The following is a 15,508-nucleotide window of genomic DNA, read 5'->3' as shown; positions in this document are numbered from 1 at the left end:
GTCTACAGAAAAATATAGAAAACTATTTTATTTTGTAATAGTCTTTTTAATACATGACGATAAATCACATTGATGACTCCGATGAATGTTCTTCAGTCGATGGTTTTCCCACGACTGTTGGTCATAACATTTTAGTTTTTGTTCTTAGTAATTCATAATACTCACTGCAAATGTTAAAATTAATGTCAAACTTTAATGCTTCGTCAACCTTAACAAATGTATTTTTCAGCCGTGTTATCTGATTGACACACATATCGAATGGTTATTCGTCAAGAGTGATGTAATATTACGGCTATATTTTACCTGTCCGACAGTAAAGGTCTACACAATTATTTGTTGACAGCGAAATATACCAAATTATTCAAAAATCTTAAATGAAAAATGTTGCTACAGTAAACAGAATATCTAAAGCCAGTGTGATACACGCTACGTACTTACTACTTTCACAGCAAAGAGTAGAACAAGAAAATCTAATTATTTCATGTAGTTTACAAAATAACAATGTAAAGGTTAAATCTATGTACAACACTGCTAAACTTGGGGCAAATATGCTAACTACTTTAAAGCAATACAATAAAACAGTAATAGTAAAATATACGTAACTGTGAATACGTCACCAAAATTTTTAAATGGTTGTTCTATTTACCTTGTGAAGATCATGCAAGATAACGTTATGATAACTTGGTGTACACATTTTTTTTTGTAGAATCATAAATACGTATTTAGAACATTATGTATAACGTCATAACTCGCATTTTGTGTTCGCCTGATACATTGTTCCATTACACATGTTGATGAAATCATAATGTATATACTACACTACTTTTACCGAGTTTCTAATTCTGTTTAGTACAGAACTGCTAATTATTATATTGTAAAACTTTATTATACCGCCACCGCTTAATTATACAATAGCTAAACGCGTAATTGCCGCGTAGGGCACTATCTTCAATATTCTACTACACCTTTTCTCCTGACTAGGAGAAATGTTGCTGGTACGATAAAAACACATTATATCCGCATTTAATATAAACCATTACACAATTTCTTAAGATAACAGTTGTAACCAAAGATAAGAAACACAAGATTTTCACATTAAAAAAAAGAACTGTCGCACCGAAATGCATAATAAGAATGCAAGAAAAACGGGGAGCCGCGTATGGATGGACTCTGATTAGTAATGAGTTTCCATCATTAGCCCATAAGTAGCAGAAAGAAAAGGGCGCCGCCTACATCAGGATATGCGTAAAAGGTATGACGATTATCCCCTTCATGTTTTTACAATGCGAGAGATTTATCTTGTGTTTCTGGTATCGTTGTTGCAACATACATAGCCGCGGAAGAATAAGTTTTCAACCACTACATGTCAATGACAGTAAGCTTTAAAAATGCTTAACAATGTACCTCACAATTCCTGTTCGAATTTGTTGAAGATGAAGTGTTTACTGTGATATTTTTGCTGTCTATTTAGAATATCATAAACGCATGGTAATTTACATTACTTTCGGTTGTCATGTTCTCGTTTAACTTCTTCTCAGAATTATGTTTTATTTAGTAGTGCATTTGTCGGGTCGCTCCTTATATTTGTGTATTAAGTAAATAAATGTTTGATATCTACGTTTTCGTTGTGTGCATATACAGTTCACAACATTAATTTTGGCATTTCCATTCATTATTCTCCTCATGCGGATGGACTTTCTAATATATCTGCCTGCTTGTGCATATTATTTCTTCTTAACCTTTTGATCAATTTTTCTGCTGAATTTTCTTGGATAATTTGTTTATCCTCCAGTGCACAAATTAGAAGCCATGGACTTTTGTGGTTCATAGTTTTCTGAGGTATATTATACAGGTGACCAAGAGTCACAATTTCATCCTTTGACAAACTTTTCCCAAATTTTATCAGATTTTGTCGATAAGAGGAAAATGTTTTGATTTCTACATCTTTTAAAGTAAAATTTTCAAAAGTTGGCTCAATTTTTCTAATATTTGTCTCTACACCGTCAAGGCCACAAATTTTAACAACCTCCAAAATAACTTCATATTTTAAACTGTTCGCCACTCCAATTGCCTTCATTAATCTAAATAAAGCCCTAACGTCATTCGCGACACGCAGCTCCTCCTTACCAATTTTGTCTTTAAACTGCCGAATTAATACCTTCATCATATGGATACCGGTATTACTACCATATGACTCCCACCACTCTGACACAACGTGCAGCAAATCGTAGTAATCGTCCTCAGGGATAGCTGAAAGATATTATAATGAAAATACAGAATCTCAATCACATAATTATGTCCATATAGTTATTATAAGAATAATACCTCTATGAATAGGCCTAAAACATGCAGACAATGACATAATCAGGTCACTTGTATTTTCACAAAAGTGGCAGAAATATCCAAGCTTAAAAAAAAAGTGTTCTTAAGTCATTCTTTTGTATTATACTGTTGAACGCTAATAAAGGTATATATCAATATAAGTTCCTTTTTGATTAATTTTTCTACCTTCACTCACTCGCCACTGAGAAAGGACTAGTGTTGTCTGAAAGCTCTGGTTCTGTTTCTGGCTGTTTACTTTTTAGCTGCTCTTTATCAAATTTGCACCGGTACCGAGATCCAGCCATTGTTTCCCACAGCATTGGTTTTTTTTTCAGAATTTGTCTGTCTCAATGTGAAAGTTCTGATTCATTCACGTTGGAAAAATTATGAGGACAGGACGGAATATTCGTGTGTAATACAATACTTATGTTCCCCCAATACATCAACCGTGTCATTAAATTTTGTCTCTGTTATTATTTATTTTACTGGGAATAAACGTGCTCGCAATCACATTGATCCCTACTCTCTGTTCGTATATATGTATGCTGAGTTTTTTTCTGTTATGTTTCAATTTAAATTATTCCTCGCAATTATTCCACTTATTTCTGGGATTTACCATACTTTTAAATCATTATACAACGAGATGTCTCGGCATGTATTTATGTACATGTGTATAGAAATGTCAGGGTTTCAGGAAAACCTGTATTAAATTATTTTATCATTATTATTTTATCATTATATTCATTATTATCTTATTCTTAAAACCTTACCTTCTGCTGACTGCCCTCGTGAACTTGATGCACCACCGCTACCTGTAATGATATGATATTTTGCGTCTAATTAGCAATGTAATTTTATTGGTATTAATATTGTTTAAATTCATTGAAGCAAACACAAATATTTTATCATTATATTGATTGTTATGTGTAGTTAAATTTACCTTAAATGATTTGATGTTTATATTGTATTGATATTGTTTATTAAATTGATTGAAAGTAAACATAAGAATTTTATCATTATATTAATTATTATTTGTAGTATTACATAAATAATCTTACCGCCTGGCTGCCGTTGCGAACTGGATGCGTCACCGCTATCTGTAAATGATATGATATTTTCCGTCTAATTAGCCATATAGTGGTATTTATATTGTTTAAATTGACTAGAAGCAAACATAAATTGTTATCATTTATCATTAGGCCTATATTGATTATCATGTGTAGTGTTAAATAAAAAAACAATTTTACCTCTAGCTGGCTGCTGTTGCAAAGTGGGTGCACCGCCGCAGCCTGTAAAGTAGTTGTATATTGATATTGATCGATATTACGTTTAAAAAGTTAAATATGTTAAGAAAATGGAAAAACATGTGATGGAATTTTATTCCAAAGAACAACACTTGGAATGAATGAGTTGGAATAAGATAGAGTATGTGTGAACACGTGCAGAAGCTCGTGTTGACCTAGAAGAGACGTGAAGGGAAGGGACAATAAAACAAAGCTCTAAAAGTGATAAGAAAAAAGTATTTATAAGAGATAGGGATGAAACTCGGTGGCGATGTTCAACAGACTGTCGGCGTCTTTGAATTTTGTCCAGGCGTGATAAAACGAAAAGGAGGAGATCCTCCCCAGGTATGGCAGCAGTATTTTAGTTGAGGGTGTGGATGCAGAGTGAGAATTATTTGCGAGCACAGAAGAAGTAACCTAACTTCTGAGATGCTCGTTTGTCAATGTTTTGGATCTGGTGACTCCAACGAAGAGTAGACGATACAGAGACACCAAGTTGGGCAATAGAATTGGTCATACGAAGTTCATCTTGACCCATCGAGATTACAAGAAAAGAAGTGTCTTGTTTATTAGAAATAACATCCGGTTTTGTAATGCTGTTGAACTATACAAGATTGTCCTCACCCCATCTGCAAACAACTAGATTGTGGGAAATAATATTAGCTGATGTAGATCTTGCGGCAGCAATACGAACAGGATTGGCGGAATCTTGGGTCCGGAAACTTGGATGAAATAGAAGATGAATATCATTTCAGATTGTCCATATTTTATTGATATTTGAAAACTATTTCATTCCACCACATTATGTTAACAAAAAAACTTCAATATTTCAGTTTTTTTTTTAATTTAATGTCGTCTAAAGATGTGAATATTGTTATTAATTTATTAAAGTACGTATATTATGCATATCATTATAGGAATATATATTTAGAAATATTCACCTAATTTGTATCTATGTTTTATTATGCTAAAAGGGCCGGAGGCCTATTTATTGAATAAAAGCCCGCGGGCACAGAATAGAAAGATAAACTTAAGTGGTTATGTCGTCAGCGAGTCAATAGAGATGAAAACCAAAGAGAGCAGATTGTTAATAAATAAAAGAAAAAGAGTAGGAGATTAAAAAAAGATCCCTGCTGGACACCTGTATTGATTAGATGGCAGAGAGATAGGAAGCCATCAATATAGACAGCAATAGATTGACCTTGAACGAAGCCTGAGATCCTGTTAAGAAGACAAGGATTAAGGCCAAAATTACGGTAAGAATAGCCCCGGAAAAACGGCCCCGGAAAAAATGGCCCCGGTAAAAATGACCCCAAATGACAGGTAGGTAAAAATGGCCCCAATAATAAAATTCTGTATTAAAACTAATTTTTTAAAATTATTATATGCATTTTTTTAAACTGAAATAATTTAGTTTTTAAAAGGAATCTAACATCAAATAAATTGCCATTTACATTTTACTTTTTGCAGAAATTACATATCCAATGATAAAATATTCAAATATAAAAATAGCCATGAATAACACTTTTTATTTTTTTTCCATTTGAATGTTAAAAATAGCAACAACATAATCAATAAATCAACATAAATCATGCATTTATTAATACTAAAATAATTTATTTGTGGCCAATTCCAAGGAAGCGGAATGACAATTTTCCAGAAATTCAATCGAGGAAATGGTAAACCCCACAAATTATTATTTTTTTTTTTTGAAAAAGAGAGTTCTACAATCATAATTAAAGGGTTTGGATGGGGTTCACAGTGTGTTTGGAGGTTTGTGGTGTATTTGCAAGTATTTAAAAAAAATCAACATTTTAACCAAAAAATAGGTTCTTATGAATACTTAATTTTCTTATTGATATACCAAGCGAGACAATCACAATTCAATTTCGGTTTTCTACAGTGTGTTTTGGGAGGTTTTGGGATTTAGCAATACCATTTAATCCTACCATAATTACCTTACCCTCACAATTACACGTCATTTTAATTCTTAGCATAATTGCCATATTTACATAATTATGTATATAATATAGCATCTCAGTTTACATTATTTAGTATAGTTTCAGGCACTTAAATTTAGTCGGCGGGGAGTAGAAACCAAGTATGCAATTAAATAAGTTGCTTAAATAAAATGTATTCTAATTATTCAGTTTATTTAAAAAAAATATTTGATTAACAAATACTTCTTTGAAGTAACTCTAAGCAGAACATTTATTGCTAAGTAAAGTAAGCCTCTCCCTTTTCCCATACATGAACTTGTGATTCAAACACACAATTGATCCACATGCTTTAACTACTGTTTATTTGCACTGTTTATAAAATGTAAATTTATTTCATTTGATACTTAACAAAAGTGAATTTTGTGGTTATCTATGAGTTGCATATTTTCGTAGTTGAAGTACTGTATGTACGTCATTCCTCTACTTTGTTGTGGAATAACGTTTTTAAAACTTATTTCTACTATCAAAAAATGTTATTCAATGGCCATTGTTTTCTGATAATCTCTCAGTACATTATCTGTTGTGTAACTGTATTTGATTGATTCAATTCTTGCGTTTAAAAAAAAAAAAAAATATCATTTCTATTACTTAAATTTTTCATCGGGGCCATTTTTACCTACTTGTCATTTAGGGCCATTTTTACTGGAGCCATTTCTACCGGGGCCATTTTTTTCTGGGGCCATGAGCAAGTTTCTCTGGAAAATACCATGAGAATAGGAAAGTGTCCATAGCCATGGGGAGTACTGGGGATATTTCCAGGGCAGAGTGCAAGGGGATTTATTAGTTGAAAGGTATAAAAGGGCTTTATATACCTTAAGGGAAGTAATTCTAATAGGAGGCATAGCAGATGAGGATGCAGGGTAATGAAGAGACTGCTTGCCAAGGTCATCAAGGGAAGATTGGAAGCAAACAAATATATTTCATTACTATATTGATTATTATGTGTAGTCAGCGTTGGCTCCAGAAATTTTCTGACAGGGGATCTGACTTATCCGGCAGCGGGATCCAAACCAATGGGCCGACCCGGATTAACAACACATAGTAGAGTTCACTGGGAGAGTTTTTATGGCTTATTTGGCCAAGGATGGCCCAAATTGTGGTTTTAGACTACAATATTCGATATTGTCTTTGTGGCATGGGACGACAGCGGTGTAAGCCTGTCTGACGAGGGTAGGGGGAGTCCCTGTCTCCTCTTGAACCACTACTGTGTTATGCGTAGTGTAAATATAAAAATATCTTACCTACTGCTGGCTGCTGTTGCGAACTGGATGCTCCGCCGCTGCCACCACCTGTAAATGATACATTTTGCATCTAATTAGTCATTAGGATAAAAATATTTTATCATTATATTAATTATTATCTGTAATGCTATATAAAAAAAATCTTACCTTATGATAGACATACAGGCCCTAGATTAAATCAACTACGCAAGCACAATAAAAGAATGTTTATCTATATAAAATAAGTAGATAAACCGGTTCATTCTTGTCCTTACATTCCCACCACTCTAATCTCTAATTTTTTTTATTTATTTGTACAATACTGTACATAGTTTACTCGAAAGGTCCACTGATTAATCTCAGATAAGATAGTATAATACATACTCCAAGTATCGAAATGCACGCCATCGTGTCGGGATTCAATATTTCGACATTAATTACGGTATGTCATCATCAGGAATAGTTTACTCCGATAGTTAGATATTGCTCTATGGATAGATAGGCCTATGCTGAAGTACTGTTTTTGAGTCACTTCAATTGTAACCATGAATAGGGAAGCAGATGCTCCTTAAATAAAACCTATGCTTCAAAGTAGTCACCTTCTAAAGAATATTATCTTGGGTGACGAAAACCACACTGGTAATCCGTAAGAAGTTTGTGAGATAAGGAAAACATGAGCAAGTTTCTCGGGAAAATGCCATAAGAATAGGAAAGTGTCCACAGACACGGGGAGTACTGGGGATATTTCCAGAGCAGAGTGCAATGAGTTATTAGTTGAAAGGTATAAAAGGGTTTTACATACCTCAAGGGAAGTAATTCTAATAGGAGGCATAGCAGATGGGGATGCAGGGTAAGAAAGAGACCAAGGTCATCAAGGGAAGATTGGAAGCAAACAAATATATTGTGGTTTTAGACTACAATATTCGATATTGTCGTTGTGGCGTGGAACGACAGCGGTCCAAGCCTCTCCGACGAGGGTAGGGGGAGTCCCTGTCTCCTCTTGAACCACCACTGTGTTATGCTTAGTGTAAATTAAAAAAATATCTTACCTACTGCTGGCTGCTGTTGCGAACTGGATGCAGCGCCGCTGCCACCACCATCTGTAAATGATACATTTTGCATCTAATTAGTCATTAGGATAAAAATATTTTATCATTATATTAATTATTATCTGTAATGCTATGTAAAAAATCTTACCTTATGCTACACATACAGGCCCTAGATTAAATCAACTATGCAAGCACAATAAGAATGTTTATCTATATAAAATAAGTAGATAAACCTGTTCATTCCTGTCCATATATTCCCAACACTCTAATCTCTCAATTTGTTATTTATTTGTACAATACATAGTTTACTCTCATAGTTAGATAGATAGGCCTATGCTGAAGTACTGTTTTTGAGTCATTTCAATTGTAACCATGAATAGGGATGCAGATACTCCTTAACGTATGCTTCAAAGTAGTCACCTTCTGAAGAATGTTATTTATTTCTTTGTCTANNNNAAACTTGCCTTGCATCGGGTCTGGCTTGTTCCTGGGCTGCTTGTTTGCAATGTCTCTCTGTCATAAAATGAACATACATACTCATTTGTAATTAACGCAATACGTATCTTCAACCAAAATGCCAAACGAAAATGTGATTTTAATTAGCTTGCAATGCGAATTTTTACATTTTTAAAATGTTTTAAATGAATCTGATTATTAATTATTTTAAATTGTTAGAAAACTTTCCAAATTTTAGTCACTGTTGTCCTTCTGGTGTGTTTTAATGTTTTTACAATGTTTTTTTTTATGTTTCATGTTCTTTGCCAGTGGAAAAAGAATTTCCATTTTACCTGTGTTTTAATGGACAAATAAAGTTTGATTTGATTTAATTTGATTTGATTTGAACATGGAATACAGACTACAAAAAGGACCAACTTTCTTGAGCATCTGAAAATTTCATCTGCACCTCATGGAACATCGGCAACCGCAATTATATAATATAGGCTTACTATATCCGCCCCATTCCTGGAGTGAATTTGGCAGTGCATGCTAACATCAAGAGACGCTCCCTTACTCTTATTTTCGAAGTGTTCTTTCGTGTAAATTGTTGTGTAAAATGTTCTTCCAAAGACAGTGCGCTACATTGAGATGTACAGTAGTTTAGAACCAGGGATACAAAGACACCCAGTGTACATCCAGTTGTTATCATGTCAGTTTTATTCAAACCTGAACAATGCTGCTTTTATTATTAAATAGTGCTCAGTGTCTTACAACAACAAAAATATGTGTACGCTATTATTAATTTAGACCAGTCCTGGGCTTCTTCAACTTATTGTAGTCCGCTGCTTTCAAACTCAATTTGGCTTAAGTGTAAAACTAAGTCCAGGTGGTGCCGTCCACTCCCCCACCCGTAGGCCTACCAACCCAAAATCAATCAAGCAGGAGCATAAGATATGTAAATTTTGAAACTCCGAAGCTTCCAGTCGGCATATCTCTCTGAAATAATATGAAAGCGAACATGCATAGGTTACACCTTACCCGACCATTTACGTCCAAAATTTGCACACGCGCTCCACCCCACCCACTCCAAAAAAAAAAAAAAGTTCCTGGATGCGCCACTGACAATACAGTGATACGATACGATACTACTTTATTGCAATTTGATCAAATATAATACAAAAAGAAGTTATACATTAAAAATTACTAAAAAAGAATCAACAGACAATAAAATCTCGAAAGAAAAAAGCCAGGGGGACAATGGGGAAAAGTGGAGGACAACCAAACGGACACAAGAACATAAAAAGGGAAGAAAGACACAAAAGCAACAGCGACAAAAATAACTGGTAAAAACAAAGCATCGGGTACAGGCACACCAAAAAAAAAATAAATAAATAAATAAATAAATCACACAAATATTATAAAGATTATAACAATTATAACTACAGCATTAACATTAAATTTACTTAATTCTTTTCCTTACAATAATTAAATATGTTAAAAAATCTAATTATTATTAACATTGGATACAATTATATAAAAATTATAATTATTATTAACATTGGTATCATTACTCAATTAAAATGTCAAAATACATTAAAATGTCAAAATACACACAAAAAAAAAACCACAAAAAAAAAAAAAAAAAAAAAAAAAAAAAAAAAAAAAAAAAAAAAAGATAAACAAAAACAAATAATAAACGAGGAAACAGCGGAACAAACTACTACTCGGTAGGCAAAGTATTGCACAAATAAGTTCAAAGTGGTCATATTGTTGTCATTATTATTATTATTATTATTATTATTATTATTATTATTGCTGTTATTATTATAATTATTGTTATTATTATTACTATTATTATTATCATCATTACTATTGTTATCATCGTTATTGTGTTTATAGTCATCAAAAACCACATTACATAATTATTGTAACAATTTCCATCAATAAAGCTATCATCATTATTGCCATAGATACTATTTCTATCTTCAGTACGAGATTAATTGTCATTACAAATATAATTAGTCATCATAACAATGTGAGTAAATCACATGTGATAATTCCTGTTAAATTATTATTATAGCATGATTTGTAAAATTGTAGAAAGAATTAATAAACAATTTTAAATACGGAAAGATATAGGAAAGATTTTTTATGGAATAGAAAAAATACTTGTGGTGTACTTCTTTAAAATAAAATCAATCAAGTCCTTACCTCCGTCAAAATTAAGACTCTCAGCAATTCATCAAAATTTTTTTCAAAATCCGCCTCACGTGAAAATTTCACGTAAAGATCCTTTTTCATCACTCGTTTAACACATGAGGTTTCTTCCATTTTATCGTCTTCCATTTTCAGTACAATAAATGGTTTTTGGAATTCTTCAACACGCTCACATTCTAAATAAGGTAGGAAAAGACAATAGAGAAAAAGTGATTTTAACTCATTCATTTATTTAATATTTATTTATTCTGACATGTGTTGTGAACATTCTATTTACAAAATCATTTTAAATAAAGCATTACCATCATAATTTTTAAATAAGTATTTGTACATAGGCTTGTGTTAGCGGCTAGTGTGGAGTTTTCTGTAGTCATTTTTAATGTACTGTATTCACTATTTTGCCATGTATTCACATGGACAAACCACTAAACCATTGTATCTGCACAGTCAGAGGTATAACGCTTGTCTGATGCTTAAAAACAAGGCAAAATATGAATACATTACCTATTCATATGAAGGGTAAAAAAAGAAGCATTCAAATGGACGATAAGTAATATGGAAATCTGCCAGACATATATTTTAATACGGTATACCTATTAGAGATGATCACTTGATATGTAATATGAATAATCTAAAACTTGTTTCCAGGCATGGGGGAAGACGACGTGTGGACGAGTATTTTATACTTCGTGAGATAAGACTGTATAAAGTAGACTTACCGAATTTACAGTTTTTACTTTTATCGTATTCAGGTGACCAGAAAATCAGAACGATGTCCGCTTCTCTGACGGCTTCAGTCATCTTTTCTTCAGTGGATCCAAACATTTGTTCTTTATCAAGCCATGTCTGGTACCCGTACTTCCCCCTTAAACGTTCCATTATCCTCTTGACAAGCCCTCTCTTTCTGTGAACAAAAATGACAGCGAATTAGTCAGCACAATCTTCATCAATATTAGGTAAAATTAAACATCAGAAATAATTAATTATAAACCAAACCAATCTTCATATATGACGTCATCATGGTATGATTTTTGAAACACCGCCTAAAAAGCTATGCTAATGCATTATCGGAGTCGAAAGTGGTGTATATAAAGTCGTCTAAAATGTAATATAGTTAGCATAAGATACTTTTTATATAACAACGTATACATTTTGAATGATTCATAGTTTCATGAGATTAAGGTTGATTTGAATTACATTTCCATTCAGGCTAAAACTATGAAGAGTGGCCTTCATCCAGCGCTGACTAAGGGATCGTTGTTGATTTAGCGGTACAAATTCAGTGGTGGCGCCAGCATTTGCCCGACGGGGCCACCCGTGGTCCACGACGGAGAGCCGAGGTCCCCGACGAAGAAAAAGTGGGCGTGGTCGGGCGTCGCTCAAAATTACTCGAAAGTGTTCCAGGGGGCAAAGCCTCTACAGATATGACAATTAGGTGACAGTTTCTAAGACTCACTTAATCGGATTTTGTGTCTAAGCATTCCTACTTCATGTGACCAAAAGCAAAAACACATTCAATATTTATTGAATTGGTGTTTTTTTATTATTAGTTTTATATGCTTAAGCTAAAAAAATGAAATGGATCATTGTGACACAAAGCTCGAATGTACGTCGTCATATTTTTCTTGATTACTTGATGAATCTCGACTGTATGTCGTTGTATTTTCCTTGATTTCTTGATGAATCTCGACTGTATGTCGTTGTATTTTTCTTGATTTCTTGATGAATCTCGACTGTATGTCGTTGTATTTTCCTTGATTTCTTGATGAATCTCGACTGTATGTCGTTGTATTTTCCTTGATTTCTTGATGAATCTCGACTGTATGCAGTTGTATTTTCTTTGATTTCTTGATGAATCTCGACTGTATGCCGTTGTATTTTCCTTGATTTCTTGATGAATCTCGACTGTATGTCGTATTTTCCTTGATTTCTTGATGAATCTCGACTGTACAGTATGTCGTTGTATTTTCCTTGATTTCTTGATGAATCTCGACAGTACGTATGTCGTATTTTCCTTGATTTCTTGTTGAATCTCGACTATATGTCGTATTTTCCTTGATTTCTTAATGAATCTCGACTGTATGTCGTTGTATTTTCCTTTATTTCTTGATGAATCTCGACTGTATGTCTTTGTATTTTCCTTGATTTCTTGATGAATCACGACTGTATGTCGTTGTAATTTCCTTGATTTCTTGATGAATCTCGACTGTACGTATGTCGTATTTTCCTTGATTTTTTTTATTCTGACATGTGCTGTAAACATTCTATTCACAAAATCATTTTAAATAAAGCATTAACATCATCATTTTTAAATAAGTATTTGTACATAGGCTTGTGTTAGTGGCTAGTGTGGAGTTTTCTATAGTCATTTTTAATGTACTGTATTCACTATTTTGCCATCTATTCACATGGACAAACCACTAAACCATTGTATCTGCACAGCCAAAGGTATAACGCTTGTCTGATGCTTAAAAACTAGGCAAAATAGGAATACATTACCTATTCATATGAAGGGTAAAAAAATAAGCATTCAAATGGACGATAAGTAATATGGGAATCTGCCAGACATATATTTTAATACGGTATACCTATTAGAGATGATCACTTGATATGTAATATGAATAATCTAAAACTTGTTTCCAGGCATGGTGGAAGACGACGTGTGGACGAGTATTTTATACTTCGTGAGATAAGACTGTAAAGTAGACTTACCGAATTTACAGTTTTTACTTTTATCGTATTCAGGTGACCAGAAAATCAGAACGATGTCAGCTTCTCTGACGGCTTCAGTCATCTTTTCTTCAGTGGATCCAACCATTTGTTCTTTATCAAGCCATGTCTGGTACCCGTACTTCCCCCTTAAACGTTCCATTATCCTCTTGACAAGCCCTCTCTTTCTGTCGCGATTCGATGAATTTCGACTGTACGTATGTCATATTTTCCTGGATTTCTTGTTGAATCTCGACTGTATGTCGTTGTATTTTCCTTGATTTCTTGATGAATCTCGACTGTATGTCGTTGTATTTTCCTTGATTTCTTGATGAATCTCGACTGTATGTCGTTGTATTTTCCTTGATTTCTTGATGAATCTCGACTGTATGCCGTTGTATTTTCCTTGATTTCTTGATGAATCTCAACTCTATGCTGTTGTATTTTCCTTGATTTCTTGATGAATCTCGACTCTACGCCGTTGTATTTTCCTTGATTTCTTGATGAATCTCGACTGTATGCCGTTGTATTTTCCTTGATTTCTTGATGAATCTCGACTGTATGTCTTTGTATTTACCTTGATTTCTTGATGAATCTCGACTGTATGTCGTTGTATTTTCCTTGATTTCATGATGAATCTCGACTGTATGTCGTTGTATTTTCCTTGATTTCTTGATGAATCTCGTCTGTATGTCGTTGTATTTTCCTTGATTTCTTGATGAATCTCGACTGTATGTCGTTGTATTTTCCTTGATTTCTTGATGAATCTCGACTGTATGTCGTTGTATTTTCCTTGATTTCTTGATGAATCTCGACTGTATGTCGTTGTATTTTCCTTGATTTCTTGATGAATTTCGACTGTATGTCGTTGTATTTTCCTTGATTTCTTGATGAATCTCGACTGTATGTCGTTGTATTTTCCTTGATTTCTTGATGAATCTCGACTGTATGTCTTTGTATTTTCCTTGATTTCTTGATGAATCTCGACTGTATGTCGTTGTATTTTCCTTGATTTCTTGATGAATCTCGACTGTATGTCGTTGTATTTTCCTTGATTTCTTGATGAATCTCGACTGATTCATCTAGATTTACAAATTCTTGCTCTTCCTTAGTGTCATTGGATCTTGCATTTCTTGATGAATCTCGACTGTATGTCTTTGTATTTTCCTTGATTTCTTGATGAATCTCGACTGTATGTCGTTGTATTTTCCTTGATTTCCTGATGAATCTCGACTGTATGTCGTTGTATTTTCCTTGAATTCTTGATAAATCTCGACTGTATGTCGTTGTATTTTCCTTGATTTCTTGATGAGTTAATGACCGTGATCATGCAAAACACTTATCCGAAAAAAAGTGGCAGCCATCAGACACCTTTTAATGAATATCCTTATCTTTGATACAAAAGTAAAAAATTCCAAAAATCCAAATCGGATTATTTTTGATCAGTTGAAAACAAATATAAACACGATCACAAACGTTTGTGGATGAAATGAATAAACTTACAAAGAGAAACACAAATTCTGAAATATTCATCCAAATCTTCATTGTGAACAATTTTGCAATTATTTTAGAAACAGAAATTTCAAATTTAATTAAAGAAGACAAAACAAAATTGAAGAAATTCAAATTGTATTCACGCACTCAATTTTATGGGACTTGTATCTGGCGATTTTAAAATCTGGCATGTTTATCTTATAATGGTAACCTTGGTGTTCGTATTAGGCTACCAAGACTTGCATCACGCTATATCACGAAATCTCTAGGTTCATTATAAACGATTGGGAAGTCCCAGTAGCTACCCCATATACGAAGGTAAAGGCAACAAAGCCTTAATAATTTACAGTATATTTCAAAAAAGTATTTCACCTATTAGGCCTACTATTTATCAATTCCATTACCATAGTATATTATTATTATTATTATTATTATTATTATTATTATTATTATTATTATTTATTATTCTAAAATTATACTTTGTTGGCTTATGTTTTATAGGTAATAAAGATAGATTTTTCCATCGTATGTATTTTGAATGTAAATATACTTACTCTTCGTATTCATGATTGTAGCTTAACATTAGCCATAGTTTCTGGGGGAAAAAAATAATACAAAGCGTCTAAATTTCCACATTATTTTATCATAGATCTAGTCCTATGTATAATGTATGAAAAATGCGTTTTCTTGTAGAAAAGTTGAACCGATAACAGACAAAAATAAGCACATAAGAATACATAGGCATAGACTAGCTGTAGCAAAGAGGGCAGAAAGTT

The 15,508-nt window shown here is 33.1% G+C and overlaps 1 protein-coding gene across 2 annotated transcripts in view; it reads right to left on the bottom strand.

Annotated features, from left to right (window-relative positions):
- Positions 1-23: 23 nt before the first annotated feature.
- LOC117125008 overlaps positions 24-15,508 on the bottom strand; it is a 24,001-nt gene continuing 8,516 nt past the window's right edge. Inside the window, exons 2-11 of one of the 2 annotated variants that reach the window (XM_033271360.1) lie at positions 15,287-15,327; positions 11,249-11,433; positions 10,524-10,705; positions 8,339-8,387; positions 7,875-7,925; positions 6,847-6,894; positions 3,570-3,611; positions 3,381-3,419; positions 3,093-3,134; positions 24-2,250 (exon numbers count right to left, since the gene is read on the bottom strand). In XM_033271360.1, the coding sequence (XP_033127251.1) occupies positions 1,682-2,250; positions 3,093-3,134; positions 3,381-3,419; positions 3,570-3,611; positions 6,847-6,894; positions 7,875-7,925; positions 8,339-8,387; positions 10,524-10,705; positions 11,249-11,433; positions 15,287-15,327 (1,248 nt within the window). In that variant the 3' untranslated portion in view covers positions 24-1,681. Of the gene's footprint in view, positions 2,251-3,092; positions 3,135-3,380; positions 3,420-3,569; positions 3,612-6,846; positions 6,895-7,874; positions 7,926-8,338; positions 8,388-10,523; positions 10,706-11,248; positions 11,434-13,241; positions 13,427-15,286; positions 15,328-15,508 lie in introns of those variants that run through there. The other variant, XM_033271361.1, reaches the window with a different exon arrangement.

The sequence above is a fragment of the Anneissia japonica genome, unplaced genomic scaffold (genome assembly GCF_011630105.1).
Source record: "Anneissia japonica isolate Jap-2015-1 unplaced genomic scaffold, ASM1163010v1 scaffold2878_len565122_cov162, whole genome shotgun sequence".
Classification (NCBI taxonomy): domain Eukaryota; kingdom Metazoa; phylum Echinodermata; class Crinoidea; order Comatulida; family Comatulidae; genus Anneissia; species Anneissia japonica.
Note: the sequence above shows the minus strand (reverse complement) of the source record. Positions and strands in the feature narration are given on the sequence as shown.